The sequence below is a fragment of the Crinia signifera genome, chromosome 19 (genome assembly GCF_055691185.1).
Source record: "Crinia signifera chromosome 19, ASM5569118v1, whole genome shotgun sequence".
Classification (NCBI taxonomy): domain Eukaryota; kingdom Metazoa; phylum Chordata; class Amphibia; order Anura; family Myobatrachidae; genus Crinia; species Crinia signifera.
The window spans coordinates 68,312,596-68,324,930 of record NC_139226.1 but is presented as its reverse complement, the minus strand read 5'-3'; the positions used below and the strand labels follow the sequence as shown (position 1 = coordinate 68,324,930).

Sequence of the window (12,335 nt, the reverse complement as noted above, 5' to 3'; positions counted from 1 at the left end):
CCGTTGCAGACCTAAAAAAAAAAACAGGTCTGAAATGTGTAGGACCCTGCTTTTTTACCAATTTAAAATACTGGTTATTTTAAAACGGTAAATTCACTCTGGACCTTTCAGACCGCACATATTACCATTTTGAAACGGTAAAGAAACGGCAATATACCGTTTAATTTGTGCGGTCTGAAAGGGGCATTAGTGTGCTAAGTTATATGGACAAAATTGTCTATGTTGCTCTATATGATGTTATGTGATATATGTTATTTTAGCTTAGTTTAGGTTTTTTTTTCATTTTGCTTTTAATATAATGTTGTGTGGGTTGCTGTGGCAACCGTGCAAACATGATTGGTTTCAGGGATGCACTGTTATGATGTCACTGAACAGCGATGTGGTGTTAGTCAAAAGGTATGTTCATTTATGTGTTTGGGAGCCTGATGACAACATTAATTTGTTGAAAAGTTGCTGCTGTAATAAAAAGTGTATTTACATTTCCCAAGGCTGGAGTGCTGCATTCTCTAGTTCCGTGTGTATTTCACTATTGCGATTTTGGAGACAGTAAAAGGTAGAATGGTGTAGATGTTATGACTTGTGCATACAGCTGGTCACTTGCTTATCTCGGGTTTTCATTTGACAATGATGGGAGCCCCAAAGTTTTGATACTCAATATAATGGATCTCAAACAAAAATGGAAATACATGCAAATTCATAAATTGATATTTTTCTGTGATTCCACTAGTAGTGCTTTGCGGATTTTATTTTTATGGTTCCTCAGACCCTCCAACAAGACTTATTTCATTATACCATAAATGTGTGCACAGCTATACAGAGCAGCAATAAACGATACATACTTCCAATCAACTACCCTGCTCATTGCAGCCATAAAAGTCCTCAAATATTGACTTTTTCACCTAAATTAGGACACTTAGTAGGTATGGGTCTGCTGCATGCAGCTGTTATTCCATGATCTCAGCATGCCACTCTAAATCACCTATTTGTATCCTCCACCTAGTCTTTGCCTACAGGAAGGAGCATATTTTAGTAACATTTTACAGCTTCCAGTGGAAAGCTTGGGAGCAGAGCATTATGGGGCCAATTCAGGATAACTTGCAGTGATCCAAATTCTGCCCCTGCCCCGATGGTGGGGGTTTGCGCATGCATATTTCTCTGCATGTGCAAAACTGGGCAGAAAACAGCGGTGGCAAGTTAAACGATCGCCGGCTGTTCGCAGTGGGCCGGAGGCATTGACAGCGATGGACCACAAGAACCTCCAGCGTTTTATGGGCGTCCCCATGAAAATGCTGGGCTGTTGTTGCATGATGTCAGCCGCCCGCAAATAAAAGTTAGTTAAGACTGACTTATTTGTGAAGGCAGGATAAATCATTCAATGGTCGGCGAGAGGATGTGTTCTCATATATATCCTCTCGCATATGAGAATATACTGCTGGATCCAATTGGAGGGAACCTCCGCCCAGTCAAGTGTAAAATGTCTGAAAACACAAGAAAAAGTAAATCCACCGGCGCTTCACTTCAAAGTTGCTGCAAAGATCTCTATTGATAGCAACTACCAATGCTACAAAACAACAGAATATGCAAATAGAAAATATAGAGATCACTGCGTCTCAATGAATGTTCTTAGGATATTTTATGACAACAATTCTGTCCCAATCATGCGTTTAAATGTTATACCCAATAAATGATGAACCTTCTTTATTCTTGATACGCACTTTATCTCCATACATGAAAAAGAAAAGCAAACAAAAGAAGACCATCAGGCATGATTTCTCATAAGCATAACGATTGTCAGGATTTCAAGGGAAAGCTCCCAACTTCCCAAAAATGGATTGCTTACAGGATATAGCGTGTCTGGGTATCTTTTTACAGGACCTGGGTATCTATCTGGGTATCTATCTGGGTATCTTTTTACAGGACCACCACATAGTGCTCAGGATGATAAAGATATCTTACATGTGCTTACATGTAGGACACTTGGGAAACACATATAATGGTATCTTTTACTCCAAACATATGCTCACACTGTCTTACTTGGCAAGATGTATGCACCAAGCATATAAAGGTATCTTTCTTGTTCACAGTCAGATGGTATACCATATAAAACAAAATAAAATACTCCTCATGGTGCAGATATGATAAAAAAAACATGAGGCTTTATTTGACACAGAATAAAAACTGATAAGGCAAGCCTCGTACCGTGGAAACCGGGATAACAGCAGGTAGTAGATGGAACCTGGGTAACTCCTGCTAGATATTTCCAACCTGGTCCTTGGTAGCGGGGATAAAAAATGAAATGACACCCATCCCACTTGTCCTATAAGCCGTTCTATGCCTTGTAAGTGCTCCCCGTGGACCCGGGATATGATAAAAAATGCATAGTTGAAATACAAATCAATTCTCTAACAAGAAAGGTATAAGCCCTATATTGGCCCTTACAGAAACCACTTCACTTCGAATTCTGAATTCAGCCCGAAAGGTTTAAGTGTGTTTAAATCCTAAATGCAACGCATTTTCCTACGGGTCAATCTGGCATCCCTATTGTTGTTCCTCCAATCTTCTTTCACTAGAGAAATACCACAAAAACTCTTAATGCCCTTGGTGGATTGTGCATGCTTTTCTTTAAAATGGGCTGAGAATGGATGTGTCATCACTCCATTTGTGATGTTTCTTACATGCTCAGCCCATCTCACTTTTAGCTGTCTTTTAGTTTTCCCCACATATAAAAGATTGCAGGTACATTCTATCACGTATATGGCATAACGCGTATTACATGTGAGGAAATCTTTAATTTTAAATGCGCCATTTTTATGCACAAAATCAGACACTTTAGATTTCGAGCTATGGCAGACTTTGCAAATCTTGCAGTCCCCACAACTATAGAAACCTTTGTTTCTTGGGAGGAATCTGTTCCCGTCCATAGGTAATGCAATGGTAACTAATTTATCTTTTAAGCATGTTAGCCCGCCTATAAATAAAATTGGGTTTATTAGGTAAGACCTTTCTGAGAGTCTCGTCCATTAATAATATATTCCAATTTTTGTGGAAAATGGATTCTATTCCTTTGTGTGGTCTGTTATACTGAGTACAGAAAGCCATTGGAAAATGTGTTACTTTTGATTCAGTTGTTTTTTCCTTTGTTTTTAGAAGGTTTGCTCTATCAAGGAGGCCTACTTCACTAGCTGTTTTTTCTAAAGCAACCTTGTCATATCCTTTACAGAATTTTTTTTTTTTTACCATATTATCTGCTTGTATGTTATAGGTGTCTTTTTGAGTGCAATTCCTTTTTAGACGTAATAGTTGTCCTTTCGGAACATTTTCAAACCATTTATTTAAATAAAAGAAATAAAACAATTAAAATAAATGGTCCATCCTTTTATAGATATGGAAGACTATAAACAACTCGAAATTAGAGTCATTCAAAGACTGCAGAAAACTGAAAGAGAAATCATAAATAAAAAAAATAAAAAGTTCATTAGAGATCTAGGGTTCTCAGCAGAACCAAAAAATGGAGACATTAATACAATTGAACAAGGACCTGACAGCATTCCCAATAAAGAACAATTATTAGTGGTACAAATTCTAAAAAGAATAAACGTCCATACATAGCCTCTAGAGACAAGCAGAGAAATACAATAAGTACCCCGACCACAATTTCACAACCCCATAAAAATCGAAGATTTAAGAATTTACCCCACAACAGAGAAGTTAAGAACCATGAACAACATCAAAGATTTAACTCCTATAGACCCTGGAAGATGAGGAGATATGAGGAGTCAAAATAGGTTCCAAAAAGAGGAGAATTGGAGGACCCCCATTTACCATCGTTCAAATAGTGCATGGAAAATGAGTGGTTGTAATGACAGAAGGAGACAATTTAGGCCCCAGACAAACGAAGAATGGAGATTACCAACTCATAATCGCTTTGAAAATCTGAACCAAACAGAGAATGATGATTTTTTTAGGGGGGAGGAGTATCCACAAGAAACGGTGGTAACTTAACAGAAAATCAATAATCGAAAGAAGCAAAAAAGTAGAGGAAAGAGAGCGGGGGCTAACACTCGCTTACCCCAAAAAAGTAAAAAAAGCAAAAATAGAATTGATTTTGATCCACCTGAAATAGATCATAATGGGGGTCTAATCAAAATATTTAATCTAAGTACCCACAAATTTAGAGACATCGAAATATCTGTACTAAGAAAAGGTCTCAAATTTTCCCCATCTAGTGATATCAATCACTTTGATTTATTCATAGATATACAGAAATATATCAGGACGTTATCCCTAAAGAAATTTTTTGGTGACAAAAATAATAAAGAATCAGCCGATAATGAGGAAACAGATTACGAAATCAATAAATTTAAGAAAAAAATCCAAATTTAATCCCACTTTTGCAAGAGGTTGTTTCGTTGACACATTTTATAAGAGTGTATTACAGGACATAGAGGCCATGAAATGTTAGGAAGTTAGGTATAAGAATAAAAATAATTTATCAATGTGCTGGAGAATCAGGCTCTTCGAGATCTGAAGGCCAATAAAAATCTTATTATCAATCAGGCCGACAAGGGGGGAGGGGGGGGGGAATCCTCCTTATGGACAAAGTGAATTATATTAACGAAGGACTCAGACAGCTAAATGATGGTACCACTTACGAGAAACTCCGGAGTGATCCATCAAATAAAATATTGTCCGCCTTAAAAATCTTAATACAGAGGTATGTGGACTCTGGTACTCTCAATAAAGAGAGACTGCGGAATTTTTAGTCAATGAGGAATACACAGTCCCTGTGTTATATTTACTACCCAAAGTCCATAAGAATAGTTCTAACCCCCCTGGACGGCCGATAGTGGCAGGTACTAATGCCATTTCTGCTAACATGTCGGCTTTTATTGACCATCACTTGCAACCTCTTGTATGTAATGAAAAAGCCTATCTAAAAGATACCAGGGATGTTTTAGTAAAGATAAACCCTATAGTATGGGAAGATGGGATGTTCTTAGTCACAGGGGATGTTACATCCCTATACACTATAATTTCACATAAAGATGGGATAGATGCCATCAGATAGACCTTGAAAAGAATGAATTTAGATGATAAATTATGTGTTTTCTTGATAGAAGGGATCGATTTTACTTTAAATAATAATTACTTCAATTGTGATGGGCAATATTACATTCAACGCGTTGGTACGGCCATGGGCACCAGATTCGCGCCTGGGTATGCACACCTGTTTATGCCGAGTTTTGTGGAGTCAAAGGTTTTCAGCGAGCATGCCTGGAGTGCGAATCTGGTGCAATGGTGGTGCTACATAGACGACGTCCTGTTCGTCTGGAGAGGCAACAGGGCGTCTAGACAATTTTTGGGAACACCTTAACAATAATGTATTGAATATTAAATTCACATTTAATGTAAGCACAAATCAAGTTAATTTTCTCGATCTGACGATTGAAGTCCAGAGTAATAAAATTATCACATACAATGATAATAAACCAACTGATTCAAACACCTATATTGAAAAAGAGAGCAATCATTTAAATAAATGGTTAGAAAATGTTCCGAAAGGACAACTATTACGTCTAAGAAGGAATTGCACTCAAAAAGACACCTATAACATACAAGCAGATAATATGGTAAAAAAAAAATTCTGTAAAGAATATGACAAGGTTGCTTTAAAAAAAACAGCTAGTGAAGTAGGCCTCCTTGATAGAGCAAACCTTCTAAAGGCAAAGGAAAAAACAACTGAATCGAAAGTAACACATTTTCAAATGGCTTTCCGTACTCAGTATACCAGACAACACAAAGGAATAGAATCCATTTTCCACAAAAATTGGAATATATTATTAAGGGATGAGACTCTCAGAAAGGTCTTACCTAATAAATCCAATTTTATTTATAGGCGGGCTAACACGCTTAAAAGATAAATTAGTTACCAGTGAGCTATGTGACCTATGGACGGGAACAGATTCCTCCCAAGAAACAAAGGTTTCTATAGATGTGGGGACTGCAAGTTTTGCAAAGTGTGCCATAGCTCGAAATCTAAAGTGTCTGATTTTGAGCATAAAAATGGCGCATTTAAAATTAAAGATTTCCTCACATGTAATACGCGTTATGCCATGTACGTGATAGAATGTACTGTACCTGCAATCTTTTATATGTGGGGAAAACTAAAAGACAGCTCAAAGTGAGATGGGCTGAGCATGTAAGAAACATCACAAATGGAGTGATGACACATCCATTCTCAGCCCATTTTAAAGAAAAGCATGCACAATCCACCAAGGGCATTAAGAGTTTTTGTGGTATTTCTCTAGTGAAAGAAGATTGGAGGAACAACAATAGGGATGCCAGATTGGCCCGTGGGGAAATGCATTGCATTAATGATTTAAACACACTTAAACTTTTCAGGCTGAATTCAGAATTCGAAGTGAAGTGGTTTCTGTAAGGGCCAATATAGGGCTTATATCTTGCTTGTTAGAGAATTGTTTTGTATTACAACAATGCATTTTTTATCATTTGTTTTTATTGGTATATGTTTTTTATGTATATATGTTTTTATTTATGTGTATATGAAATTGACTATGTTAAATGGAAACCGGGTACTAGAACATGGATAAAAGAGTACTCCTAAAACCATTTTTTTATATAAATAATCCGCTTCACGCCATCTAGATTCGTGTAGCAGATTCCTGATGTAAGAGACAGGAAGATGCATCACAGGTCTGGATGTGAATGGAGGATCACGTGATGTATATTTGCATCACATGACAGGATTACTACACGCTGTTTCAATCGAGTAGTAGTGTACTTGTAGGAGAAACAAGGTATTATACCGTACACCTGTATCTAAATGGAGTATCACATGATGTTTATTTACATCACGTGACTTGATCATGACAGCCTTACTATAAATACAGCGCCCGTAACTTTGCGCTCTGTTGCACATCACCCAAACCGGAAATGGTCATGCGGTCAGGTTACCAGAGGTCCCCGCCGTGATGCCAATTTTAGCGCGATCCCGGGTCCACGGGGAGCGCTTACAAGGCATAGAACGGCTTATAGGACAAGTGGGATGGGTGTACTTCATCATATGCCTAATAAATATATAGTAGTCATTTCATTTTTTACGAGTGCGCCCCCCCCCCCCCCCCCCCCCATAGTCACTTCCGGTGAATCCAACTTCCGGACTGAAGGGGGTATAAATTTACGGATGCACACACCATACACTCCACCTTGAAAAAGACGCCTGGAGCATCGAAACATGTTGAAGGAGTGTTTCTAAAAGGTTATCCCCGCTACCAAGGACCAGGTTGGAAATATCTAGCAGGAGTTACCCGGGTTCCATCTACTACCTGCTGTTATCCCTGTTTCCACGGTACGAGGCTTGCCTTATCAGTTTTTATTCTGTGTCAAATAAAGCCTCATGTTTTTTATCATACCTGCACTATGAGGAGTATTTTATTTTGTTTTATATGGTATACCATCTGACTGTGAACAAGAAAGATACCTTTATATGCTTGGTGCATACATCTTGCCAAGTAAGACAGTGTGAGCATATGTTTGGTGTAAAAGATACCATTATAGGTGTTTCCCAAGTGTCCTACATGTAAGCACATGTAAGATATCTTTATCATCCTGAGCACTATGTGGTGGTCCTGTAAAAAGATACCCAGATAGGAGTACACACACGCTATATCCTGTAAGCAATCCATTTTTGGGAAGTTGGGAGCTTTCCCTTGAAATCCTGACAATCGTTATGCTTATGAGAAATCATGCCTGATGGTCTTCTTTTGTTTGCTTTTCTTTTTCATGTATGGAGAGAAAGTGCGTATCAAGACTAAAGAAGGTCCATCATTTATTGGGAATAACATTTAAACGCATGATTGGGATAGAATTATTGTCATAAAATATCCTGAGAACATTCATTGAGAGGATAAGTGGCGCAGTGATCTCTATATTTTCTAAGTGTAAAATGTCTGCATAAAAATGGTAGACCATATTATAGGGTATGGTTCCCACACATATATTTAAATATCCTGTTGTAAGGTTTCACACTATTGCAGTTTCCTTCTTTTCTATGATTGGAGCAGGGATTCACGTTGTGAAAGCCTACACTTTACATTCAGAGACTACACCTCCGCTCATATAATGTAAGGAATGTCTGCTGATTAGTAGACTAAATCTCAGGGTACGATTACACACATTGACCTACTGAATAATAGAATTGTTTAAGGTATCACACCATTGGGGGTTCTCATCTCTTGTGTTGAAGCAACTCAGGAACAGAATTGAAATGGAGAAAAATTAGACTGATTTATTCATCTTGGAGGCACCTAGAGATCGGTCAGTAAGTTTTGTATAGTCCTTTTTTGATGGTGTTTACAGGTCAGCACTGAAACAGGATCCAAATTCTTATAACACTCTTATGATATATAGGACCAAATGTAATAGGGTGTGAGAATCAGAAAGGGTGAGAATTTTCCCATTTATTCAAACACAGTATTAGAATCTTCAGACATTAGTTTGCGCCCCAAACTCTTACCAGTGTTGGCTTCAGCTAGGATGAGGTATACTAGCACTAACTTCACAGATGTCAGCCCATGCACGTCTATACTGAAAGATAAGGCATGTGTAGCTGCTGGAATCACGTCTATATGGCGTCCTTCATATAGAAGTCTCTGAGCTTCTTTTGTGGTCAATTCAATTAAGTGTTTCTGTAGAGAGAAATTGATTTAGTTATATATTGGAAAATGCTACCTCATTAGCTAAAGCGTCTTGTGAAAGTCTGCATGGCAATATTTCATCAGGTAATACAGGAAACCTATTGGCTGAGATTGGTACTATTCTGAAAATACTGATATGTCCTCATACATCTTTTTGGGTTCTTTATTTGAAGAAATTATATCTTAGTCACATTGCAATGTGATTAGAACACTAAAGGAGACTCTGCTAATTAATTTAGTAAATTAAACAAATATCTGTGTGCCGCTAATGGGCCCTAAGACTAAGCAATCTATGCACTCAGCATGTTCGCTCAGCACACATCAATGTGCCAGTGCTGTGTGCTAAGCTATCTGTCAGGGCCAGTGTTCTCCTGTGAGAACACTGGCCCTGACCAAATAACCAGTATGCTGGTTATTAATCACCAGGAGAGATTGACGCATGGGGCCATGCTTTGCTCTCGCTATGGCCCCTGCACACAGTTATGTAGGAGCATTTTCTGAGCGAGTTAGTTAAATTAATGCCTGTATATTGCTACGTGTGTAGGGCCCATTAGTTTCTGAATCTGTATACAAATTTATACAAAGTAGCAGCCGCACAATCTCATGCCCACTGTAATTTACAATTGAGCTATCAAACTTTTAATTAATCCCACTTGATCTTTGAAAAAAACACTGAGACGCGTCAGTCTTCATCCAGCTTTGCATACACATATGCCGGCCGGCAGGTGCCAACATACCCGACCCCTCCACCTACGGGAGACTAACTATACATCAAACCTGAGGGATTCCCAGGGCAGGCAGCCTGATGGTAAGCGGAGGAGGAATTCAGTGTATCTTAAAAATCAAAGGCACCTCAGCCCGTACTCTATACAGAGAGGACCGAAGCACTCCCGGGAGTGGTAAATATACACAATTGTGTTGTACTAACAGAGACAAACTAACTCCAGTATGCGAGCTCGCTACCTTTTTCTCACTTATTAACTTACATTAACCATACGGGGTACTTGAAAGAATCACTGCCTCACTGGTTGTTCCATTGAGGATTCCTCTAATAATAAGAAGTGACGGCTTTAACAGTGAGACAATTGTCCGGAACAAAGAGACGGTGCCTGGACATATGTATTAGCAGGATTATTACAACTTTTATGTATAGTGCTTTTTAATTCCAATAATTGCAAATTATACTCACCGATAATTACTTTTCTTCCTAGAGATCCCATGGCAGCCATAACACTGGGATATCTTCCCTCCTCCTAATTTAGACAGGATCATTTTTCAGGGACTGCTCACCTTGGGTATATCAGGCTCCTCCTCCCACTCCTCTGTGTCTTTCACGTGTCTCCGTTCTGAAGGTTCCTGAAAAACACATATCTGGGAGGGAAACAAATGGCTGCCATGGGATCTCTAGGAAGAAAAGGAATTATCAGTGAGTATAATTCACAATTTTCTTCTACGATCCCCATGGCAGCCATAACACTGGGACATACCCAAGCGTTTCTTCATTTACAGGATTTGGAAAGAAATTCGGTAGTATAATGTCTTGGTTGAGGTGAAAAGAAGAAATTAAAAAGTCAGGATGTTATTATCAGGTAAGCTGTTCTATCCATAGGGCCTGTAGTTCACTGATTCTTCTCGCTGATGTGATTGCAATCAGGAACACCATATTCCAGGACAAAAACTTCATGGGGGATCTCTGATAATGATTCAAACGGTTGTTTTGACAGAACTGAAAAGGACTAAATTCAAATCCCAGGGCGCCACCAAAGATTTTATGGGGGGACTGATACTCCTCATTGCTCTTGAGAACCTTTTAACCATATTTTCTTCAGCCAGACTACAATCAAGTAACACAGAAAGAGCTAAAAGCTGAGCTTTAATAGTTGCGTTTTCTAGACCCATCTCAAACCCCTCGAACAGGAACTGCAAAACTTTAGTCGTAGGAATTTCATGAAAGTTCTCCTTGAAATGTCCCCAGACTATGAATTTAAGCCAAGTTTTATAATAGACCAAGGAAGACACCTTTCTAGCTTCCAAAATCATAGTCGTGACTTGATGGGATAGATTATAGCGCCTTAAGATTTGCCGCTCGATTTCTATGCCCTTAAGGAGAACATATTTGGATCTGTATGATAAATCGTCCCCTGACTCAGTAGATCTGGTCGTATGGGTAGACTCCATGGCTTCTGTACTGTCATTCTGAGTGCCGTTGAGAACCAAGGCCTCCTGGGCCAAAAAGGTAAGATCGCCATCAGTACTTCCTTGTCCTCTCTTATTTTCTTAAGAATTTTGTTTATCATGGGAACTGGCGGGAATACATAGCCCAGGTTGAACCGCCATTTTATTGAGAGAGCATCCAAGGCTTGGGCTTGCGGATGATAGAACTTTGAATAAAAGTCTTTCACCTTCCCGTTGGTAAACCGAGCCCTGAGATCTATCTCTGGTTTTCCAAATCTCTTCATAATCATATCGAAGACTTAACTGTTCAGCTCCCATTCTCCTGGGAGAACTTCCTTGCGACTTAGAAAGTCTGCTACAACATTTTTCGGACCTGGAATGTAAATTGCGGAGATGGACCATAGATTTTTATCCGCCCAACGTGGAATTCTTTCCGACACTTCCATCAGGAATTTGGATCTGGTACCGCCTTGGTGATTGACATAAGAAACGGTCTTGTTATCTGTCATTCTTAAGTGAGAATTTTGCACCAGCTTCATAAGACAGTTTATCGACATCCAAACCGCCAATAATTCTCTCGTGTTTGAGGATCGGAGACTGTCTTCCTGTGACCAAATACCCTGGACTGATGTTCCGAACATATGGGCTCCCCCAACCTCCTAGACTTGCATCTTTAGTCAGGACTAAGTACTCTGGAGACTCCAGGCTGGAGAACCTTAAGTCTAGACCTTCTGTCCACCACATCAGAGATTTCTTTGTTTTGGGTTTCAATGACACCAATTGATGGTTGTTGTAAGTGTATTTCGTGAAGGGAAATTGCCATTGCAGAATCTGCATGTTCCACTGTGCCCACTGGATTACATGGATGCATGAAGCCATTATTCCCAATAGCTGAAACACCAATAGTAGCGGAAACTTCTTTCTTTGTAACAGTGTTTGTGCCAGATGTATTTTGAGACACCTCTCCAGTGATAGGGCGACCGAAAATCTTTTGGTATTGATCCGTACCCCCAAGAATTGAATAACTTGAGTCTGTTTTAACTGGCTTTTCTCTCCATTGATGATCCATCCATGTCTTTGCAGAACATCGACAGTCACCTCGACATTTTGCTGAACCAACTCTCTGGTTTCTCCCACTAGGAGTAGGTCGTCCATATATGGCCAGATTTGAATATTTCTCTGTCTTAATGCATCCACCAGGGGTACCAATATCTTCTGAAGACTATGGGAGACGTCTTGAGACCGAAGGGGAGGCAATTAAACTGGAAATGATGATCCAATACTGCAAATCTTAGAAATTTTCTGTCCTTGGGACAAATTCCCACATGGTAATAAGCGTCCCTCAGGTCTATTGAGGCTATGGAAATCTTGCCCCTATATTCACTGCATAGTCATGATCTTGCTCCTCGCCAAAAGGACTGGCGAAATGCTTGTCTAGATGTA

General features: G+C 39.2%; 1 protein-coding gene and 1 long non-coding RNA gene across 3 annotated transcripts in view; one reads left to right on the top strand and one right to left on the bottom strand.

Annotated features, from left to right (window-relative positions):
* LOC146042643 (uncharacterized) overlaps nt 1-12,335 on the top strand; it is a 447,704-nt gene that overhangs the window by 222,066 nt on the left and 213,303 nt on the right. The window lies entirely within an intron of this gene.
* Nucleotides 1-12,335, bottom strand: part of ZMYND12 (zinc finger MYND-type containing 12) — a 333,883-nt gene that overhangs the window by 278,952 nt on the left and 42,596 nt on the right. For both annotated transcript variants that reach the window (XM_083162731.1, XM_083162730.1), the window contains exon 3: nt 8,537-8,708. In XM_083162731.1, coding sequence (XP_083018857.1) covers nt 8,537-8,708 — 172 coding nt within the window. The remainder of the gene's footprint in view (nt 1-8,536; nt 8,709-12,335) is intronic.